The sequence below is a fragment of the Sebastes fasciatus genome, chromosome 11 (genome assembly GCF_043250625.1).
Source record: "Sebastes fasciatus isolate fSebFas1 chromosome 11, fSebFas1.pri, whole genome shotgun sequence".
NCBI classification, from domain to species: Eukaryota; Metazoa; Chordata; class Actinopteri; order Perciformes; family Sebastidae; genus Sebastes; species Sebastes fasciatus.
Genome location: NC_133805.1, coordinates 23,811,366 through 23,831,951, shown reverse-complemented (window position 1 = coordinate 23,831,951; position 20,586 = coordinate 23,811,366). Strand labels below are relative to the sequence as shown.

Below are 20,586 nucleotides of genomic sequence, written 5' to 3'. Positions count from 1 at the left end.
CTTAAAATATTCCAACAGCAAACTATAAGAAGCAGCAGGAGTGTATTTAGCCTTCAGTTCAGCCTCTGTTAACCTTTAAAGAAGAGAAAAACACGGATTTACATTCACAGTTAAACAGTGGGCTGGTATTTGATGGTGTTATTCAATAAAACAAACAGAAATTTGGAATCACCTGAGGTATTTAAACCGCAATAACCTTATTTATGTATTGATACTTAAAAAATAAGCAACATAGTAAAAGTTACATCTCTAGCCTCCGGTCACTGTTGAACTTCTTAACTCAGATGGGAGACGAATAAAGTGCAGCACACATAAATGTGTTCAGTTAGAAACTTTATTTAATACAAATATGACCACAAGCCACTCTTTGTTAGCTTCATTAGGCCGTTTTTTCTTTTCTTCTTACAATGTATTTTGTTCTTTACTTTTAAACCACATTTCTATACAAATCAAACACAGCATACACTTATTTCTGTTGGTCAGACAATCAAATAGCAAGCGTTACCTCCAAACAGAATGAAAACAAACATACACTTTAGAAGAAATAATAAAAGGCATCAAAGACATGAAGAATGTGATGATCAGCATACATACTGGATCATTTTCCACAGCAGTTGAGTGAGAACAAACAATATTATATATATGTATATATATATAGATATATATACCACGTATCCCAGGATCATAGAGGATGAAGTGTGATTCTTCCACACAAGATGCTTTACTTTCATAGAAAGAATGGAATTCATTTTGTTAATCATAAGATATATATCTATTTGACTTCACCAAACTTCGTAGAGAACAAGCAAATAAATCAAAACACTCATCACAAAAACATCTGAGCTACAGAGTGAACGCGGAAACACATAATAGTGACAATCTGGATGTAGCCATGATAGTAAATTGTGCTTTTTTTTCATTGAATGATTTTTGTCTGTTAAAGGAGCAGTGTGTAGGATCTGGCGGCATCTAGTGGAGAGGTTGCAGACTGCAACCAACTGAAACTTCTCCCGTGTGCCAAGCGGAGAACTCTGGTCAAAGAGTGTATATTGCTAAGAAGTGAAAGTCAATTATACGTTCCATTGCATCGCGCTACGCCTCCGCCGTTTTGGACTGAAAGTGACTACCGGACGTCAGTACAAAAGTAAAACAAAATTATTTCTATTATGGAAGTTAGCTCCCTACATAGATACAAACGGCTCATTCTCAGGTAACGAAAACACGATTCTTATTTTCAGGTGATTACACACTAAAGAAAACATACTTATTGATATTCTATTTCTGCCAATAGATCCCCCTAAATGCTACACACTGTTCCTTTAAGTCTCAGTCTGACACTTTTCTGATTTTTGATCCTCAATAGCACATACTATCATGTTACTGTTACCCTTGTGCTGGAGGTATGATCCATTTTCCTACAAACACAACACACATAATGCCAGTGACGCGCTTGAAAAAGCTTCCTCAAGTATTTCCTGTTTATCCCCAAACAAGACCCAATGGCTCTTCCTCTGGTCACCAGAGGCATGGGATCAGTCTTTTGTCTTTTCACACTCTCACTCACTCTGTGTACACACACACAAATCCCCTTACGATAATTGCTTATATTGACGTATTTCAGAATATAGTGCTGCAGGAGTGAGTCCTAAAACCCGGAAATGAGTTAGCATTTCAACACTTCTAGTTCCCTCGTCTTGTTTTTAGTTGGATGCCTGAAATAAGGTCTGTGGTTAACACAAGCTTGAGAGATTTTAACGTTTTGTTCTACGACAGAAAATACGTCAATAAATATCCCACTCCTTAAAAAAGGCGGTTGCTAACAAGTGGCTAAATGAGATTATTACAAGGCTTTGTTGAATACTCCATCCTGATTGGTCAATAACAGCGTTCTACGGTCTGTTATTTCTTTATAATAGACCGTTGCTATGGGCACAGTTCTGATGTCGGACCATCTTTGTGTCAAATTATTTATTTCTTAAGCAAGTAGCTGTGTAATAAACGGGAAAATGTGCAGCTAGCGGGTCATTGTTGTGAAATAAACCCCGACAGGGTACCGACTTCCCCGATACGAAGTGGAGGGGTCATGCATCGCCCTGACGGCGTTTATTTCACTACAATGACCAGCTCGCTGCACATTATCCGTTACCTACTAAACGTCACGACGTGAATTCATGCGACCGTGGTATAGTTCATTTAACGTTAGTTTTTTACTTCTGCCGATTACATTTACGCATCAAAAATCATAAAAGTGGTGTTTATTTGTGAAGATTTTCTTGCTGAACAAAACGTGAAAGTATTTTCTGCAATAATCCAAAACCCAATGGAAAATCCCATTGGCTTTTTGTCAAGGAAACAACGGCGAAGCTAACTTCCTGGTTGGTCTCGAAAAACACGTCATCCCTGCAGCACTACATAGCTGCTTTGTCTGTGGTGTCAGGAGGTCACTCACAAAACAAACACGAGAACTCTTCCTTCCTGCATTAATTGCATACTCTGGTCTGCTGTCTATGGAGACCTTCAGTGAAGTGCATGTGGGGGAGACGTGCTCTGAGTTGCGTCTGTGGGTGCAGCTTAGACAAGTGCGTTGGATAAGTCTCGATAAAGCCACTGAGGGAACATAAGCAAATTAAAGGGGGAATGAATCATGTCACCCCAACAGCACCAGTGATTAGGTATGCACGCACGTACGCACACTTACATCTTCCCATAGTCATCCTACAGAGAGGACCTCGCAAATGGAATATCCTTCATTTTAAGCTCTCCACATCTGCTTATATCCACTGTTCCAACTCAATCTTTTACATTTACACATATTTTAATACTAAAGCTGCGGTTTGCTGAGGAATGTGTATGTACCTTGTATGTTGAAAGTTTCACTGTAAAACAAGGAATACAGATCGTTGTGAAAACAGGATATAAGGCAAAAAAAAAAAGGCCAAGGCCTAGCAGTTACTCTTAAGTGCATGTTTACCTATGACCAACCATACAAAATACCAATTTGAAGTATTTCCACATTGCATTGGTGATAAATTACTTTTTTTTTCAGACAAGCAAAGGCATCACGATAGAAATCAATAACTTAAACATACCAATTATCATAAATAATGACTGCATTGTTAATAAAAACACACTTGATTCGCCAGAGCTTGTATAACAGATATTAAAATAACAGCGAGACAATACACCATGAAGCTCCTTCATTTTTTTTTTTTTTTAAGTCACATCTCAAATGTGCATCTTCACATACTTGTTGGCAAAAGTATATCCCTGGTATGACCTTGAATATTAAAACATGAAAGCTCTCCAGGGAAAATCTGCTCCAGCAACAGTGAACTACTGACCACACAGTCCAGAGAGTCGGGAACAAAACTGAACACCTTCAGTAGCTTTCTGGTAACTAACTGCTGTGAGTGGTTCATAGGTGGTGTCGCAGTTATTTGCCAGCCACTATCACTATTTTACTTAATGTTTTAGAGCAGAATAACGACTGTTTGTCCGGGCAAACACAGCAGCCACAGCTAAATATTACCGGCATATGACTAGTGGTTCTGTTAATTGCCTACCCTGTGTGTCTTTTTCGCTTTGAAGATTTCGTTTCACTTCTTCAGGGCGTTCAGGAAATGTGAACGTCTTTTCCTTCTGCACAGCTCGGACTCTGGTGCTAAGGGCTATAATGCACCGCGTGGGGCTTCAGTCGGCGTCCCTGATGGCAAATGCAGACCATCCTGTTTGCTAGAGAGAAAAGATTAGTCTCAGATCTTTATCCCTGTACTCCTACGGGGACTACAGAGTACTCATTGGGTTTAGGATGCCTTCACAGGCAGGAGGAAGGATGATCATTTACTTGGTGATTAGATGAAAGTTTTCAGGGATTATTGATCAGGATTTACTGTTCTGGAGATAACGTCCACTCATCTCAAATGGGTAGTTACTGTTTAACAGCTTTTTTGTGTGTTTATGGTCAAAACCCTGTTACTGTGTGTGCATGTCTGAGTACTATTTGGGTTTCAGTCCATGTGTTTCCTGGAGATGCATTCAAGTGCACAGTCCAGTCGCATGTACTGTATATGAGCACCTGGGTATCCATATGTGCCGGATTAGAGCAGTTCATCATGGTTGATGTCTGGTATGGGCTGTCTCCAGTAACAGAAAGAGCTGTACTCCGGCAACACAAAGGCCTCGTTCTGCTCTTTGCTCAACAGAGGGAACACGTGCTCCACCAGCTCACTGAGCCGGCTGTAACTGTGGAGAGAAAGACGAGGTCACAAAGATGGACAGAGAGAAGAAATGATTAAGAGTTAAATACTGAAATCTGGAACTATTATTTTTAGTTTCTTAGGAAAACACACAAAAAACAAAACAAAAAGCAGTGATCACAGAATTCTTAAAAAAAAGGTTTTAAGACCTGTAAGTTTTAATTAAAGTTCCAGTGAAATGGAATATTTGAGCGGTGTACAATTACAAGAGGGATTTAACACAGCAGTGGGTAGAATAATGGAGCAAATATGATTAAAAAAAAAGTTATTTTTATAAAACGGTCACTATATCCTGACATTATTGCATGACACAGGTAATCTGAAAAAAAAAATCATGTGCCTCTTTGTCTTCCGGTGCTCCTAATTGCATCTGCAAGATTTTACAGACCGGAAAAAAACAAAACAATCAGAGCCGAGATGGAGCCTGCCATCTCTGAGCAGCTGTCAATCATTCACGAACTCTGATCAAACGGTCAAACTAGGCAGCGCTGATCAAATATGAATCAATATTCTGTTACTGTAATGCCTATTTCTCGCCTCAAATGTTTTCAGAAACATCTTGTAGTGTACTGTTTAGCTGTAAAATGAGAAAGTTTGTGACCCATGTTGAGATCTGTTGAGGAAATACGAAGCACCGCCCACCAGCTTGTTGCCTACTGAAGCTGAATCCTCCGTATTTGATTGGACCGCTAAAAAGTGGGCGGGCTTAGAATGTCTTAGAATTTCTAAGAAGTTTTAAAGATTGATTTAAGACATTTTGGTACCAAGTAAGGCATTATTTTTAGATAATGAATTCAATACCTTTTAAGACTTTTTAAGGATCCACGGGAACCCTGATAAAAATATTCATGAATGCAGCTTTATGCTAATATTTCTGTCTCTCAAAGTATCCCATTTGTTGGGTATTTTGTCAGATATTATATAGTACAATGAGTGCACACATTTGTCACACTTGTTGTACTTATTCTAATGGTACCAATGTCTTATTCTTACTATTAGGGATCTCTACATTGAGACAGAAAGAACCAGTCAGTTAATGTACTTACGAGGACTTGTTGCCCTTAGTCTGCTCCTGGATCAGCTCTCCTTTTGGGTTGACTGTGAAGATCCTACACACTGGAACTCCCACCTCCTTATAGGCAAACACATCCTGTACGGAGACAAAACGGTTAAAAGCACAATCTGTGATCCAAAATGTAAATAAAACGGTAGCCAGTCAAATTTAAAAACACAGGACTCGTAACAGTCCCACATTGAAGTTTATGTTTCCAGATGTTTACAAGCACAAAACAGGCTAGAATTCTCAATTATGATTAGTTAAAAAACACACACCTCTTAGATAAAAGTATGTGAATAAAACTAATTTATATATGATGCAAAATTAGCGACTGGGCCTTTAAAAAAACATCTGAGAACACTTAATCATGTAATTACCAGAAAGTAGCTCTCGTACACAACACACACGGGTACAAACTGACATAAGGGCGTTAATAACATTAACCACAGATTTCCTGTTTGTGTTCCACCTAATGCACGTAATGGCAATATTACTAGGCTGAATGTTTTGATGGGCAAGTACAAGACTGTGTGTGTTGTTTTTTCTTGTTTTCTTTTCTTTGGCGAGCGTCAGAGACAGACAGAGGTCTGATGGCCGACCCAGTACTTCATCTGGGTGTTGGTGTTTATGCAGCTGAAGATGGGACGCTGTGCCCGGCTTGAGCTCCTTTCCACAGACCATGTCACATGGCACCGTACTCCGCCAGTGACCTCAGCTCTGGTTCAGCCCAGTACTGATTTCATATGTTTGTGTCTGCTAATTGATAGCCAACGTGTCATGTTGATCTTGTAATACATCATGTCTGCATCGACTTCTGGAAACACAGCTCTCTGACATGTAACAGCGAGTGCTTTAATGTCTGGGAGTCTGACATCTTCAAACATCCATTAACTCACATTAGCTCTATTCCCAAAGGCGGCGTAGAATGGCTGCTTGTTATTCTGGAACAGGTTCTTGATATCTGTAAGGCATTGAATCTTGAAGATCTCTGGTTTCTTCTCGATGACCTCCCTAAAGCAAACAGACACTTTGATTAGAGAAACACACATACTGTACACATGTCCTCAGCATGGGTCGAGTCTGAATTAGAGCTAATTTGATCAAATACATGCATCTTCTTTCTTCTAATCTCTTTGGATTTGCTTTTTTCCCCTCTGTAAATACTGTAGGTATACAAGTTAAACATCTATATAAACAAAAATATCAGTTAAAATCACCACTTTAGTCTAGCTTTGCTACCTGCTCGGATGGTAGGGAGGTCTCTTTGACATGCAAATGAAATCAATGTGGTCGTGTTAATAATGCAGATATGAGCAACTTAAGGCTAGACACCTCAGGCAAAAACATTGTTTTTCATGCACTGGTCAATTTTTAGATTTTGGGGTATTTTGCTTCCATAACATGTCTTCTTTCAGACTAGTGGAAAGAAAACATCCCAAAACACATTTAGGTGTTTATTTTACTACTTTGTCGATTTGCGTCTGTAGATTTCGGCGAAATTCACCAAAAGTTAGCATTAGATAATGCCTCATTTGCATATTTAAACATAATATGTCAGAAAACTTGTAATACAAAAAATGTTTGTCTTAATGTAAGTAACTAACTGGGGAAGTTTCATGGTGATATCTATTAGTTTAAAGTGTTTACCTCTAGTGTCTTCAAAATGTATGGAATTTTACAATAAATATCTTTAAAGGTCATTTTCTCAAAATGAGTTTTCTCTCAGACAGAAATCTCCACTTCAGTAGCTCTTACATACATCAAACTTCATTCCTATCTATATTCTGAAGGTTTTGTTTGATGGTGATGTTTTGATGTTTGTTCATAAATCATTCATAGCCTGATTTATAAAACATTTTATTCCTAAAAAAACACGGCAGAAATGGATTCATGGCTGTATTTTCTTATTTATGGAGTGATACAAAGAGATATCCAAATTTCCCTCAGTAAAACCTTTGACTCTAATATGTCAACAAAATGAAAAAAGAATTTTGAATCTGGCTTTATCCAATGTTTAGATTTCTGTTCTGGAAATGTATGCCCATTTATACATATTTAATAAGATAATGCCTCATTTGCATATCTAAACATAACCGTTCCTCTTAAAGACAAGTCAGAAAATCCACATGCTGTAGGTTGCTATGGTGACACATTAACCATAATGTGCATGGTAAAGGTCACAGAAGAATCCCGTTGAAATGAAGTATGATTAAGATGAAAATACATCAGAGCAGCTCAACTAAACAGAAAGTTTGTTTACTTGTGTTGACATTTGACAGAGCACACTGGGGACAACTGAGAAAAACACTCTGACCATGTTACGTGCTTCAAATTGCTAATGGGCCTGTACTGTATGGCATAACAGGGCCTGTTTTTTTATTGTCTGTGTGTGTTGTGTGCGTACAGTATTTAAGCCAGAGGGTGGGAGACAGCCACATTAATTCAGCAATGTCAACAAGCCACTGACATTTATGTCCACACAAAGCTACAGCTGTAACAATACGTGTACTGTTACAGTTGTTTAATTAACTCGACATTAACACACGCTATCACAAATTATCGTCACAACTTGTACTACATATTGTTTACCAAGGCCAATAATGTCTGCATCGATTACCAGCTAAATTGTGCAATAGAGCGTAGAGTGGAGTAGCTGCTTGGATTCTTTATGGTCTCTTATAATATTAAATCCAGAGCTCAATGCTACACTGAAATCAGCAAATTGCCATTCTCTTAAGTCTGATTAGCTTATTAATAACCATGCCAATCGCCCATCAAAGGCATTGCCTTGACAGCTGTCCCCGTCTGTGAGGACACAATTCTCAACCGTTCAGAACCGACTGTGGAAAAGATGAAAAATAAAGTTAAGAGATGCTGAACATGAGTGTATTTCTAGGAGCTGCTGGCGAGGCTATCAACACCTATCGAGTTAGAAATTCACGAGTTTGAGTTTTCTGTAGCCTTAACAACCTCTGCATATGAAAGGCTTATTATTATAATGAAAGAGGATTTGGAGTCGGAGAAACTTGGGGATATTTAATGTGAAATTAAGTTTGCAGACAAAAAGGATTATACTTTGAAGGGAGACAAATATGGAATGGTTTTGAAATTGTGATAATGAGGATTTAAAGAGGACCTATTATGCTTATTTTCAAGTGCATACTTGTATTTTGGGTTTCTACTAGAACTGTCATGTTTAAAAAACGCTTTATTTTTCTCATACCGGTTGGGCTGTTGCAGCTCTTTTCACCCTCTTTCTGAAACACTCCCCCCACCCCCCTGTTATTGGTCAACTGAGCCAAACTCTTTGGACTCCACTCCAGCTCCACTCTAACTAGTTTAATTTGATGGCGTGCTAAACCAGCCGTTATGCAAATGTGTTACTTGGTGACATCACCACGTTATGGAAGAAAAGGCAGGACTTGAATCAAGACCTTTTACATAACAAAAAAACTATATAGCACACTAAAGGAAAGGGAAAAACACAAAAGCATAATAGTGGTGCCTTCAAATGCGGTGGAGTTTACCGTGTTCACGAGAACAGTCCATATGAACGCCCCCCTCTTGTTGTATTCACAACCTCCTAAGTGGAAAGTTTCTGAAAGCTCAGAGTCCACGAGGTGTGGCGTGTTTGTTGACGTTGCCATGGAAGTTCATTTTTAGGTACATAATAAGTTAATATATATTAATTTTAGTCGTATATTGTTTTTCTTCGTAATTTTATAATATGTCTGAGGAAAATGTTGATATTCCCAATGGCCTCATCTTTTTCCTCTGTCATTATGCCTTTGCATTTCCTGCATTATGTTACACACTTGCTGGCTTGCTAAACTGTTAGACTCTTAAGCTTCTAGACGCCGACAGGAACGTTAATATTGCCGTTCCTTAGCAGCGGTGTTCTCACGACTTAACCACTTTAACACCAAGCATATTGTGTAAACGACTTCCCATGTTGTAAACACGAGCTCACGAGTTTCATTTGAAGGCACCACAAGTCCTCTTTAATGTATGTGATGACCTCGGTAATAAAAAGTATTTATGACACTGAAACTTGAAGCCATTTACTGTATGTAGTATGTTCTTGTACCTGTGGAAGGCAGAGAAGAGGCTGCTTGGAGACAGCATGAGAGGTCCCCGGGGCAGAATGGTGCCTCCATCATTGACCCACTGCAGGTAACCTCTTGTCATGTCCGCCATGCCAATAGCCCGTGCTGAGCAGTACAGGAACTTGTAGCCGTTCCTGCCAATGGGGAGAGCGGTGCTCATTAACGGTTGTTCCAGTAGTTTAATATCACGACCATCATTAGCAATTACTAAGAATAGCACTTTAATAAGATCAGGTGCTTTCATAATGTGCAGATTTCATACCATCCATCCATTAGCTATACCCTCTTATCCTTCAGGGATTACAATTTATTCATGTTAGTTCCCGTTAATTCCCATTCCTGAAAGTTTACACCTTGAATATTCCTGGAAGTTTACAACCCAAGTCACACGGGGGCTGGAGCCAATCCGTCACAGGAGTGACGCATAGATACAGACAACTCACACAGATTAATCATTACTACTACACATTATTATTAATACTAATGTCACTATAGCTTATTTCTATTGTCTGCATGACATGGAGTTTCATGGTGTTTTTAGTTTCTACAATAACTCTGTCTTGAATATAGTTAAACTTCCTGAGTCATCAACCTCAAAGCACCCCACGCAAACACTGGGAGAAAATATCAACTCCACAGAGAGACGACTGGGAATCAGACTCAGACAGTGCTAACCACTGACCAACCATTCATCTTTCCTCTGTGACTAATCAGGGTTGTTGTGCACTTACTCAGCTACTGAGTGGTAGAGCTTGGCAATGCCCTGGTGGGTCCAGTCCTTCCCCAACTGTGGCAGGATCTGCCCAAACACATCTGACCTAAAACATAAAAAAAACACATACAGATATTAGTGACATAAAGACAGAGATATCGTCACCTGCAGGTACATCATTGAAAAATGTAGCAGATGAGAGTAAGAGTAAAACAAACAAAAAGCAGATCGGTAGTAGAGACCTTTGAAAGGTCACATAAAGCACCATAGCTACTTTACCATTTCATCATAAGCAGAACATTATGGACTGTTCTCCACTAATGAGGAATACGGGCCCATGGGGCAGGCACTGTCTCAACCGCAGCTTATAGCGGTGTGTGCTTACAAAATGAAATGTAAATGGGCTCATTATAGTCCCCGTGCTCTTCACCCTGTTACTCAAAGAAAGCCACATGTCACAGGTTGCCCTAAAGGGTCACAGAGATAATAAGCTTCAGTCAATCGGGACCTGTTTGATGTTGACCACCTATGAACCTCATAGAGTGTGCGTCAGGCAGACATCACACTTGCGTCAAAAGAGATGGAGCTAGCTTTAAGCTAATTAGAAAGCTTAACATACATTAAACTGGATTATGGACTTAATATCTGCTCTTTGAGAAGGACTGGAATTTGTCCGTGGCAATGAAGTTGCTAAGAAAACTGCACAAGATGTCGAAGAAGCAAAACATATTTATCATCTTCCCTTCTTTCATTTAATCATCCAATCCTTCAAATGTTCTGCAACAACTTAAAGAGATAATTCAGATTTTTTTGAAGTGGAGTTGTATGAGGTACTTCTCCATAGTCAGTGTATTACCTACAGTAGATGACAGTCGGCACGCCTCCAGTTTGGAGAAGCAGACAGGAGTTACGGGGGGGCGGCAAAAACGTAATGTCAGTTTAAGTGTACGCAATTTTTGGAATATTTTTATCGCTTTATCTTGCCGTCAGACAGCCCTTTCCGACGGGTAAGTGAACCGAAAGTGAAACTTATCTATGCTCTTGAAGCCACCAGACTCCTTTGACAAAAACAGTCATTTTACTTTGCAGAACACGGGAGTTATAGTACGTGTCCACAGCCTCCGTCCTTTCCACGCTTTCTATTCATTGTCTATGCAAGCAGCCGTTCAATGCATCCTGGTAGCGTGGCGGTGCGATTTGAGAGATGGACCGTCACGTTACCCGCTCCTCATTTGCATAGAGTTAGGTCTAGGCTACTTTATGCAAATCAGGGGCGTCCGGCACAACTCGCCACATCTGGAATCTCCCTAGAAACTTTTAGACTAAATGTTGTCGATCCAAAATAATGACTCAGCAACTGCATGGCTCATTTCTCGCCTCAAATGTTTTCAGAAACACATTTCGGTGAACTGTTTTCGTGATATAAGAGAAAAAAGTTTCCAAACGAGCCGCCATATTGGGTCCGGCTTGAAAGCTGGGAGCAGCAGCCCACGCGGGTAAGACTTCATCCAATCAGGTGCCTAGTGCCTTGTGTCTATTGGCAGCCCATCAAGCGTCCAATGCTGGGAAGTGAGGTGATCCCTCGAGATAAAAAACGTACCATTATTGTGTGATTTTGGTGTTTTAAAGGGTTAGTTCGGATTCACCAAAGTCACACAATACCACAAACAAAATAACCAATCGAAGCAGCAGTAGACTAACAACTCCTGTGTTGTGCGAGGTAAACCCCTATTATCAATGGAGTCTGGTGGCTTTGATGAGAGCACAGAAGACGCTTCAGTTCCATGTAAAGTTTTGAAAATATTCTAAATATAGCGTACACATAAACTGATATTGATTTTTTTAGGTGGGTGGTTAAAATACGTTTTGCTGCAGCCCCCGTCAACAGCAGTACATTGCTTTGCTCCAGTGCTGGTACTCTTGTCTGTTTCACCAAACTGTGGGCGTGCCGACCATCATCTACTGTAGGTAATACACTGACTATGGATAAATAACTCATACAACCCCACTTCAAAACACCCGAACTCTCCCTTTGAGTCACTGTTCATTCAATTGTTGGCTTTCATCTGCAGCGATCACACTAATCATCACATTAGGAGCTGTATTTCACAGTATGTATGTGAGCAATTTATAGACACGAGGCACTAAAAATAGCATCACACTATATGAATGCGTGATCCAAGGCGAACATGCGTCATATGTTACACAGGTGCATGATTTCATACTATATATTACAAAAAGTGCAAAAAGTGTATGAGTAACGGGTTGATTACTCCTCATATATATAGTACATGCCTAAAGAATATATTATGAGCACGCACAAGCAGATGATATTATAGACAACCTAAGGGAAGAAAATCCCATGCACTGGTGGAGAACTGATAAGCCCTGGACAATGTAAAGCGTTTAATAATAACCGTAATTTACTGTGCTGTTCAGTACTGCCCACAATCAGTGTAGTTAAAACAAGTTAGAACTGTTTCTCCTACTTTCACTCAAAGCTAGTTTGCCACAAATTATTGTTTAGTATTTATTAGGGCAGTCAAAGATAACGCGATAACGCGTTTTAACACCACTAATTTCTTTAACGCATTAACACAATCAAGTATTGGAGGAAGTATTGGGCTCAGTTCTAGAGATATAGTGAAGATACTGGCATCATGTGAAACTAGAAAACCTAAGAATTCCATTGGCACCAACCATGTCATACTAGCTAGTCGGGAAGCAGGCTAAATAACACTCCAAACTTACGCTAAATTTTGGCGAGGAAAAACTGGCATGGCCATTTTCAAAGGGGTCCCTTGACCTCTGACCTCAAGATATGTGAATGAAAATGGGTTCTATGGGAACCCACGAGTCTCCCCTTTACAGACATGCCCACTTTATGATAATCACATGCAGTTTGGGGCAAGTCATACTCAAGTCAGCACACTGACACACTGACAGCTGTTGTTGTCTGTTGTTTTGTATGCTAAATGCAGTACCTGTGAGGGTTTCTGGACAATATTTGTCAAGGTTTTGTGTTGTTAATTGATTTCCAATAATAAATATACACATACATTTTCATGATGCAAGCAAATTTGGCAAATCTCCCTTCAAGGTACATTTTGAACAGATGAAAAATGTGCGATTAAATAATCATGGACAACCATGTGATTAATCGTGATTACATATTTCAATCGATTGACAGCCCTGGTATTTGTGTGTACATTCATGTGCTATGTAGTGAGATAAACGTAGAATAATGCCTCATAGAAGTTCAGCACCGTTACTCTGATTAGAGGGGTTATTATGTTTTGTGTGACTTGGAAGCACGTACTTGGTGATGGTGCCATCGATGTCAGAGATAATGACTTTGTCGTCCCAGTTCCACAGGTAGATGGTGCCCTCGCAGCGGCATGTGCCCTGGTATTGGGTGGTGATGCTGAACGTCACATCATTAGGTCCCTCCTTCAGTTTCAGACTGGCCTGGTTGACACAAGGAAGACAGTGAAGGCATCTGAAGGCACAGGCGATTTCATTCACTAACATTTGTTCCAACAGTGTAAGCATTACTCTCCAATGTGATTTGTTTTACCACAGTACAACGAACATATACAGGTCTTTAGAGCCCCCTACAGACTGTTAGTGGAGCAAACACTATGCAGTTCACAGCCAGCCAGCAGAGGGAGCTCTAAACTACAAAATAAACCCCTTAAAAGTATGTCATTGAGTGCTCTACACTCCAGTTTGTAATCTGATTAATCATATACTCTGAACCAAATGTTTATTTGTCAAATAAAAGTACAGCTTGATAATATCATAAAGTTGAATGCCATACTTCTAAAGAAGTTATCTGGATGATTTTGAGGAAGGAAAACACGTGTGGAAGAATGCACTTACTATCTGATCAGAGGAGAGGCGGAGTGACTTCCTGTAAGTGCACGGGCCGGGGTGGTGTTGACTGTCTACTGGCTGAAGTCTCTCCTGACAGGACACAGCGCTCACCTCCTTGGCCTCTTCGTCACTGGATGAGTCTCCTGCTTTAGGCCTACAGGGAATCAAAAACAATTCATCTTTTTACAGTATATGGATAAACTGCTTGGAAAAAAACATTGGCAATGGTTTATGACTAATGTAAACAAAACTTATGGTTGTATATGTTTTGATCCTATTTAATTATTTTGGATCAAATCTTACTGGACCCTAAGCTTTTTCTGTTGGGCTTACATCCAAACAAACATGATTATTGTAAAAATGAGCGAGCGTTTATCGACCTCAGCTTGCCTTAGGCCAACAATATAATACACTGCTATGGAAAACTATCCACAGACCAAGCACTACTCAATGGGTAAGACAGATGTTATCAAGCCTTCCATTAGAAATAATAATTTACATATTAAAGGCTAAACAACATACAGTATATTTGAAATTATATGGAGACCCTTCATTAATTATCTGAAGGATTAAGATTGAACAGATGATCAAGTGAGTGACTAGTTTCTGTGGACGCAGTTTCTGACATCGCAGAATTTGTATTTTTCTTCTAAAATGTGTTATATTTTGCATCTGTTGCAATTAATATACTCCATTTTGTATAGTTTACCATTTTAATAAAACAGGAGTGTTTTGTGATGTTTTTTTTCTTTCTTAGTTTAGCAACTGTATATTGTGTTATATATTATACCAATGTAAAAGTCTGTATTTTATGCCGTTAAAAATGTAAACAAAAATATTGTGGAAAAACTATTCAAGATTTGAAGCTGATTAAATACATACAATTAAATTTCACTTAACATACTCAGCTCTTCGTGATCTGCCTTGTAACCCCGCCTAAACAACTCTGTTCGTCGCAATATAATGTGATTATGCCGAGTTGTCATAAAACAACATGTTTATAAAGCGTTTTACAACGTCATGCCAGAGTTCAACATGTCTCACTTGACTTATCTGAGTATTAATAAACCTTTGGTACCACTTACGGCAATGGAAGTTTCTCCTGAGACATGGAGGGTCCTTCCTCCTCCAGATGAGACTCCTCCTTATTTTCAGGCTTCGTCTCCGACTGGAAGATATAAAGGGGAAATATCCCAAGATGTAAAATAGATATAAAAACAAAAGGCTATACATTTGGATGAGAATCTTACAAAAAAAAAAGAAAGTGATAGATTTGCAGGACGTTTTTAATACTTATGATAACATGCACACCTGCTTGATTGCACTATCTGCCCTTTTTCGCCAGAACCACCAGCGGCCTGACTTCTTTGGCATTTTCTCCTTCACCCAGGCCTCCTCTGTAGCCTGTGATAAACAAGAAGACAGTTAACGATGAGCTAGTTGCAGATTTACAATGACACATATGTACTGACGACAGAAAACCAAGATCATAGTTACCTTTGGTAAGTTCTTCTGAAATGCTTGTAGACTTAGAATCAAGGGTGCAGCTAGTGTCCAGTTATAATATCTGAGAACACAGGCAGAGTCAATATTGACCACACGCTTATCACTTGTACACTTCACGTGTGAAATAAAAATGCTTGCTTACCTATTTCCTATCTTTACTACCAGGTTGGGGTTATCTATAATTGCTGGAGTTTCAGCAAATTCTTGATAGGTGATGATGTGCTCCATGAACCTTTCTGCAAACACAGAAGGGAGAGGACCGTTAATTAAAGACAGCCGATGAAAAGGTCAGTGGCGGTGAGTCATATCATCTTACTTAAAGCCACATAGAAAGGTCAGGAAACTTTTTCTTCCATCAGCCACATCAGCTGAGAAGCACTTCCAGAAGAGTGTACGAGATACAAGAGAGAAAGTGCTGTCGGGATTCAACCCCATTAAAATAGACACTTGGGGTAATGTGGGCGCCAACATTGTTAGCGTTACACATACCAAGCTGATGTATTTGTATGGAACAGAGCCTCCACTAACAGTGGCTGGAGGCCTGCTAATTGGACTAGGTGCCGTTCACATGTTGCGTCTAAAGAACGTGTGGAAAACGCCAGCCGTGCCGCTTCCATCCTTTTATCCAATGTGCTTGGGCTGCGCTACTGCCGTTACTAAGCAACCAAAACCTGCACGCTGCGATGATGATGATGATGATAAAGTTGTGGTAATTTAGTAGTAAGCCTCACTGACTAAACGAAACAAAGTTAAAACAAAGATAAATTGATTTCCAGCACCGTCAATCCCTCACAGTAACTCTACTGCTCAATTAGTCTCTGTCAAGTTGGCTGACCTTTCAACTGGATGTTGTGACGTTGTTGGACGGAAAGTATGAAGCATGTAAAATAGTGTTACAGGAATGAGTACTAAAACCCAGAAATGAGTTAGCATCTTAGCACTTCCAGTTCCCTTGTCTCGAAGTCAATGTTTTTTTAGATGAGATGCCTGAAATAAGGTCCGTCGTTAACACAAGCTTAAGAGTTAAACGTTTTGTTCTACAAAATACAATGCATCAGTAAATACCCAACTTCTGTATTTTGTAGCTTTTACGTGTCTTCAAAATGGCGGTTGCTAACAAGTGGCTAAATGAGCCTACCAAAACGACATCACGCAGACCCGTCATTGTTTATAATTGCGTTCATGCGACCGTGGTGTAGTTCGTTTAAAGCCGTTAGCGTTTTACTTCTGGCGATTGCATTTACACCTCAAAAATCATAAAAGTGGTGTTCCTTTACGAAACAAAACATGGAAGTATCATAAATGTTGGTTTGCCACAGAGCTTATTTTCTGCAATAATCCAAAGCACAATGGAAAAATCCCATTGTCTTTTTGTCTAGGGGACCCGTGTGATTCTAACTTCCCGGTTGGCCTACAAAAATACGTCATCCCTGCAGCACTATTTTGGCAACAATGGATTTGTGGGCGTAAATAAGCGGCATGTGAGTAAGGAAACTTTGTAGATACACAATGAATTTAGTACGGCTCTACTGGCTGAGGTTAACTGTCCATTCTGCATAAAAGTACTAAGTGCACTTTCAGCTACATTTTTTATGAGTGCTATTCTCGTGTACCTTTGGATATTTCAGCATTTTCTGTGAGGCCTCCGCACAGAGAAAGAGTGACGTCGGGGACGTCACTAGCCGAGTCAGAGAGACACTCTGTCCCACTGTCAGCTGCTGCACTGCCCACCGACTGTGGAGACTGAGAACCAGAGTGCATCTCTGAGTCCATCCAGTGCTTTGTCGCTGCCTCAGCCTCACTGGAGCAACAGAAGAGTACAACACGATGCTTCGTTTAGTTTTAAAATAGACCACATTTCCATTTTTAATCAAAATCAGGCCAGGCATTGACATTAATTAGGTGCCTCTTTCGTAATCTAACCTCTTAGGAAAATATCGTGCAGCAACATCAGGTTCAAGTACATTCAGGTCATCTAGGTAGATATCCTCAGGACCCTGGTGCTGGCTCCTCTTTGGGACACCTTCATTCAACAACAAGAATGTATGAGTTAATGTGCAATCACAACTAACCAGGAGTTGGCTGAAAAAAGGGAACTGATAACGAAGCAAACGTACCTTTCTTCTTAGAGGGTGAATCGCTCAGTTGGCCGTTGAAAGGAGTAGAGGTTGCCACATTGGGTAGAAGGATATCCAGCGGCTCTGTGGGGGTTACAGGACTCACAGAGGTTATGGTGCCGACAGATGCGAGAGGAATCACAGGTGTTACAGTGGTGATAGGGGTGCGTGGCTCGGGCTTGACGATGGTGCACACTGAGGAGGGGGCAGCATCTCCCCTTTCAATCTTGGCATCGTTCTCCATGGCCTCGGAACTGAGGATGACGCGGAAGTGGGTGCTCTCCGATGGGGTGATGGTCACTGTTTTTATCAGTTCTGGTTTCTCTTTTTTGGTGATCTGGATTTTGGATATCAGGGGGGAAAAAAAGTTATAAAGAGGAGAGTATACTGAGAACTACGTACCTCTGAATGATACTGGAGAGAGCTGCTTACCCTGGTTGTTTCTGGAAACTCCCCCCAGGTCCACTGCATGTGTGACTCAGCTCTGAGCAAACTCTCTGAGGGCCTGACCATCAGTTCAGAGTCACTCTTTGGGGAAAAGGCCTGAGACAAGCCGTGACTAAAGGGATAGATGACCAAAAGCAAACAATCAATAAGAGAGTCTATTTAAGTGTCACACCCTTGCCGATGGCTCTGTGTTCATGTCAATAAAGAATGGGATTGTGATGTGAGCAGCAGTGAGCAACGCAAGGCATTGTGGTATTTTAGTACACTGACTGAAAGCTAATGTAGTGACCGAGTGACAGGCTGCGGCTGGGAATCAAAAGAGGGATGGGAATTACTGTTTTAACATGAAATAAAAAATGACATCCACCGAGTCAAAATGCTTATGTTGTCATTAATTAGCTTGTTCTTGTTTCCTAACTGTGGAGCTTGGCTGGGGGCTTCTTTAGCTGCGTTAACTTTAGAGCTGTCACAGAGTCAGCTTCATTTATTGACTTCTTATAGCTGTATTCTTATTAACATGACAATCTACAAGAAACAGTTTGCTAATAAACCGCTAAAAAGTCGAGGAAGAACTGACATGGCCATTTTCAAAGGGGTCCCTTGACCTCTGACCTCCAGATGTGTGAATGTAAATGGGTTCTATGGGTACCCACGAGTCTCCCCTTTACAGACATGCCCACTTTATGATAATCACATGCAGTTTTGGGGCAAGTCATAGTCAAGTCAGCACACTGACACTCTGACAGCTGTTGTTGCCTGTTGGGCTGCAGTTTACCATGTTATGATATGCACATATTTTTTATGTTAAATGCAGTACCTGTGAGGGTTTCTGGACAATATTTGTCAATGTTTTGTGTTGTTAATTGATTTCCAATAATTAATATATACATACATTTGCATAAAGAAAGCATATTTGTCCACTCCCATGTTGATAAGAGCATTAAATACTTGACAAATCATCCTTTAAGGTCCATTTTGAACATATAAAAAAATGTGTGATTAATCGCGATTACATATTTTAATAGATTTACAGCCCTACTAATAACCCTTACAAAGTCGTAACAGGACCGGTAGGCTTAGTTTTCTTTTTTACCTTTATTTATTCATGGGGAGATTCACTGAGAGCAACGCTCTCTTTTTCAGGAACACCCTGATCACATTCACACAGCTACACATTCACACCTGGAAGCTGCCCAGTACAACCACAGTCTGATCTGCTGGCCATTGAGCAGCTCCACTGGAGCCTTGCTCAACGGCACCCTCAGTGCTGGTAATGAGGTTCACTTTCCCCACCCAGATTTATCCTGCCGGTCCAGGAGATTGAACCAGCGACCTTCCGGTCTCAAGCTCGCTTCTCTAACCTTTAGTAACCAGTAACCCAGTTATCAATGCTGTCAGCATGGTGGCTAACCACCCTACTTCGGCTGTGCATTCAAACATGCTGTCAGTGTGCAAAGCGAGCACCATTAGCCTTTACAACAGAACCACTTCACTACACTTGTTAGATAAACTTTCATTACAGTTTTTTCTCTGTTGATTTGTGTTTGTTGTCGCTGTGTGCTCGTGGTTGAATATGCATGAATGCATGTAAACAATAGGAGCTATTCCAGATCATGGCAACCACTACCCAGAATGCAATGTGCCATGACGTTGTTGCCCATTTTCTATACATACCTGTCATTTGACGGCCAGTCCCCATCAGATAGTGGATATCCATCAAGGTCGTGTCTGGCTGCAGGTAATTTGGGTTCAATGTCTCGCATCATGGTCACTGAGGGTGACCTAAATACAGGATGAAACAGATACATCATAATTAACTCATCTCCATATAAACAGACAACAGTGAGCATTGACCCTGAACCCACCTTGAGACATGTGCTGCAGCTTCCTCGTCAGAGCTCAGGTCCATCTCAAAGATCTCTTCATTTTGCCCAGCGCTGGACATAGCAGCAGTCGTAGCAGCAGCAGGTGCGTTAGCAGCAATTGCATTACCAGTAGTGACGGACATGGGCGGGGTCAGCTCCTCTCTTCGGGGGTCTCCTTTGTGTTTCTTCCTCCGTCTCTTCTTCTTCTTTGTGGCCATGGTGCTTGGAGTGGGAGGATCAGGTGGGTCCTCTTGGTCAGCGGGGTCATCCTCCAGATCTTTTGGCGCTCTGTGCTCAACCTCTGAGATCCAGAACAGGTGACTCTCGGTGGGGATTGGAGAGGTGGCCAGATGGGCAGGGACAATCTGCTAAAGCATCAATGAAAATCATGTGAAGGCAGGAACTTGAGGGTTAAGATTAATGATTCCTAGTGTCTGTTCCTAGACTATGACTGAAGTCCACTAGAACAGGGTTGTTGTCACTGCTTAGCTGTTATAACGAGAGTTTGGAAAGCTTGAGCAACAGGTCACCTGTCAAATATAGCAACTATACAACAGTGGAGTCATTTTTTCCTCACACATACATTTCCCTACACTTGTACGTTGCTGTAGGCCTTAAGATTGGGTTAAAGGGATAGTTCGGGG

General features: G+C 40.5%; 1 protein-coding gene across 3 annotated transcripts in view; it reads right to left on the bottom strand.

Moving 5' to 3' along the window:
- Nucleotides 1-2,949: 2,949 nt before the first annotated feature.
- Nucleotides 2,950-20,586, bottom strand: part of lpin2 (lipin 2) — a 31,172-nt gene continuing 13,535 nt past the window's right edge. For all 3 annotated transcript variants that reach the window (XM_074651671.1, XM_074651670.1, XM_074651672.1), the window contains exons 4-20: nucleotides 19,943-20,307; nucleotides 19,752-19,859; nucleotides 18,063-18,189; nucleotides 17,631-17,967; nucleotides 17,437-17,536; nucleotides 17,127-17,314; nucleotides 15,656-15,749; nucleotides 15,505-15,574; nucleotides 15,319-15,411; nucleotides 15,093-15,175; nucleotides 14,014-14,161; nucleotides 13,451-13,599; nucleotides 10,151-10,237; nucleotides 9,401-9,553; nucleotides 6,210-6,324; nucleotides 5,303-5,406; nucleotides 2,950-4,242 (exon numbers count right to left, since the gene is read on the bottom strand). In XM_074651671.1, the coding sequence (XP_074507772.1) occupies nucleotides 4,098-4,242; nucleotides 5,303-5,406; nucleotides 6,210-6,324; nucleotides 9,401-9,553; nucleotides 10,151-10,237; nucleotides 13,451-13,599; nucleotides 14,014-14,161; nucleotides 15,093-15,175; nucleotides 15,319-15,411; nucleotides 15,505-15,574; nucleotides 15,656-15,749; nucleotides 17,127-17,314; nucleotides 17,437-17,536; nucleotides 17,631-17,967; nucleotides 18,063-18,189; nucleotides 19,752-19,859; nucleotides 19,943-20,307 (2,466 nt within the window). In that variant the 3' untranslated portion in view covers nucleotides 2,950-4,097. The remainder of the gene's footprint in view (nucleotides 4,243-5,302; nucleotides 5,407-6,209; nucleotides 6,325-9,400; nucleotides 9,554-10,150; nucleotides 10,238-13,450; nucleotides 13,600-14,013; nucleotides 14,162-15,092; nucleotides 15,176-15,318; nucleotides 15,412-15,504; nucleotides 15,575-15,655; nucleotides 15,750-17,126; nucleotides 17,315-17,436; nucleotides 17,537-17,630; nucleotides 17,968-18,062; nucleotides 18,190-19,751; nucleotides 19,860-19,942; nucleotides 20,308-20,586) is intronic.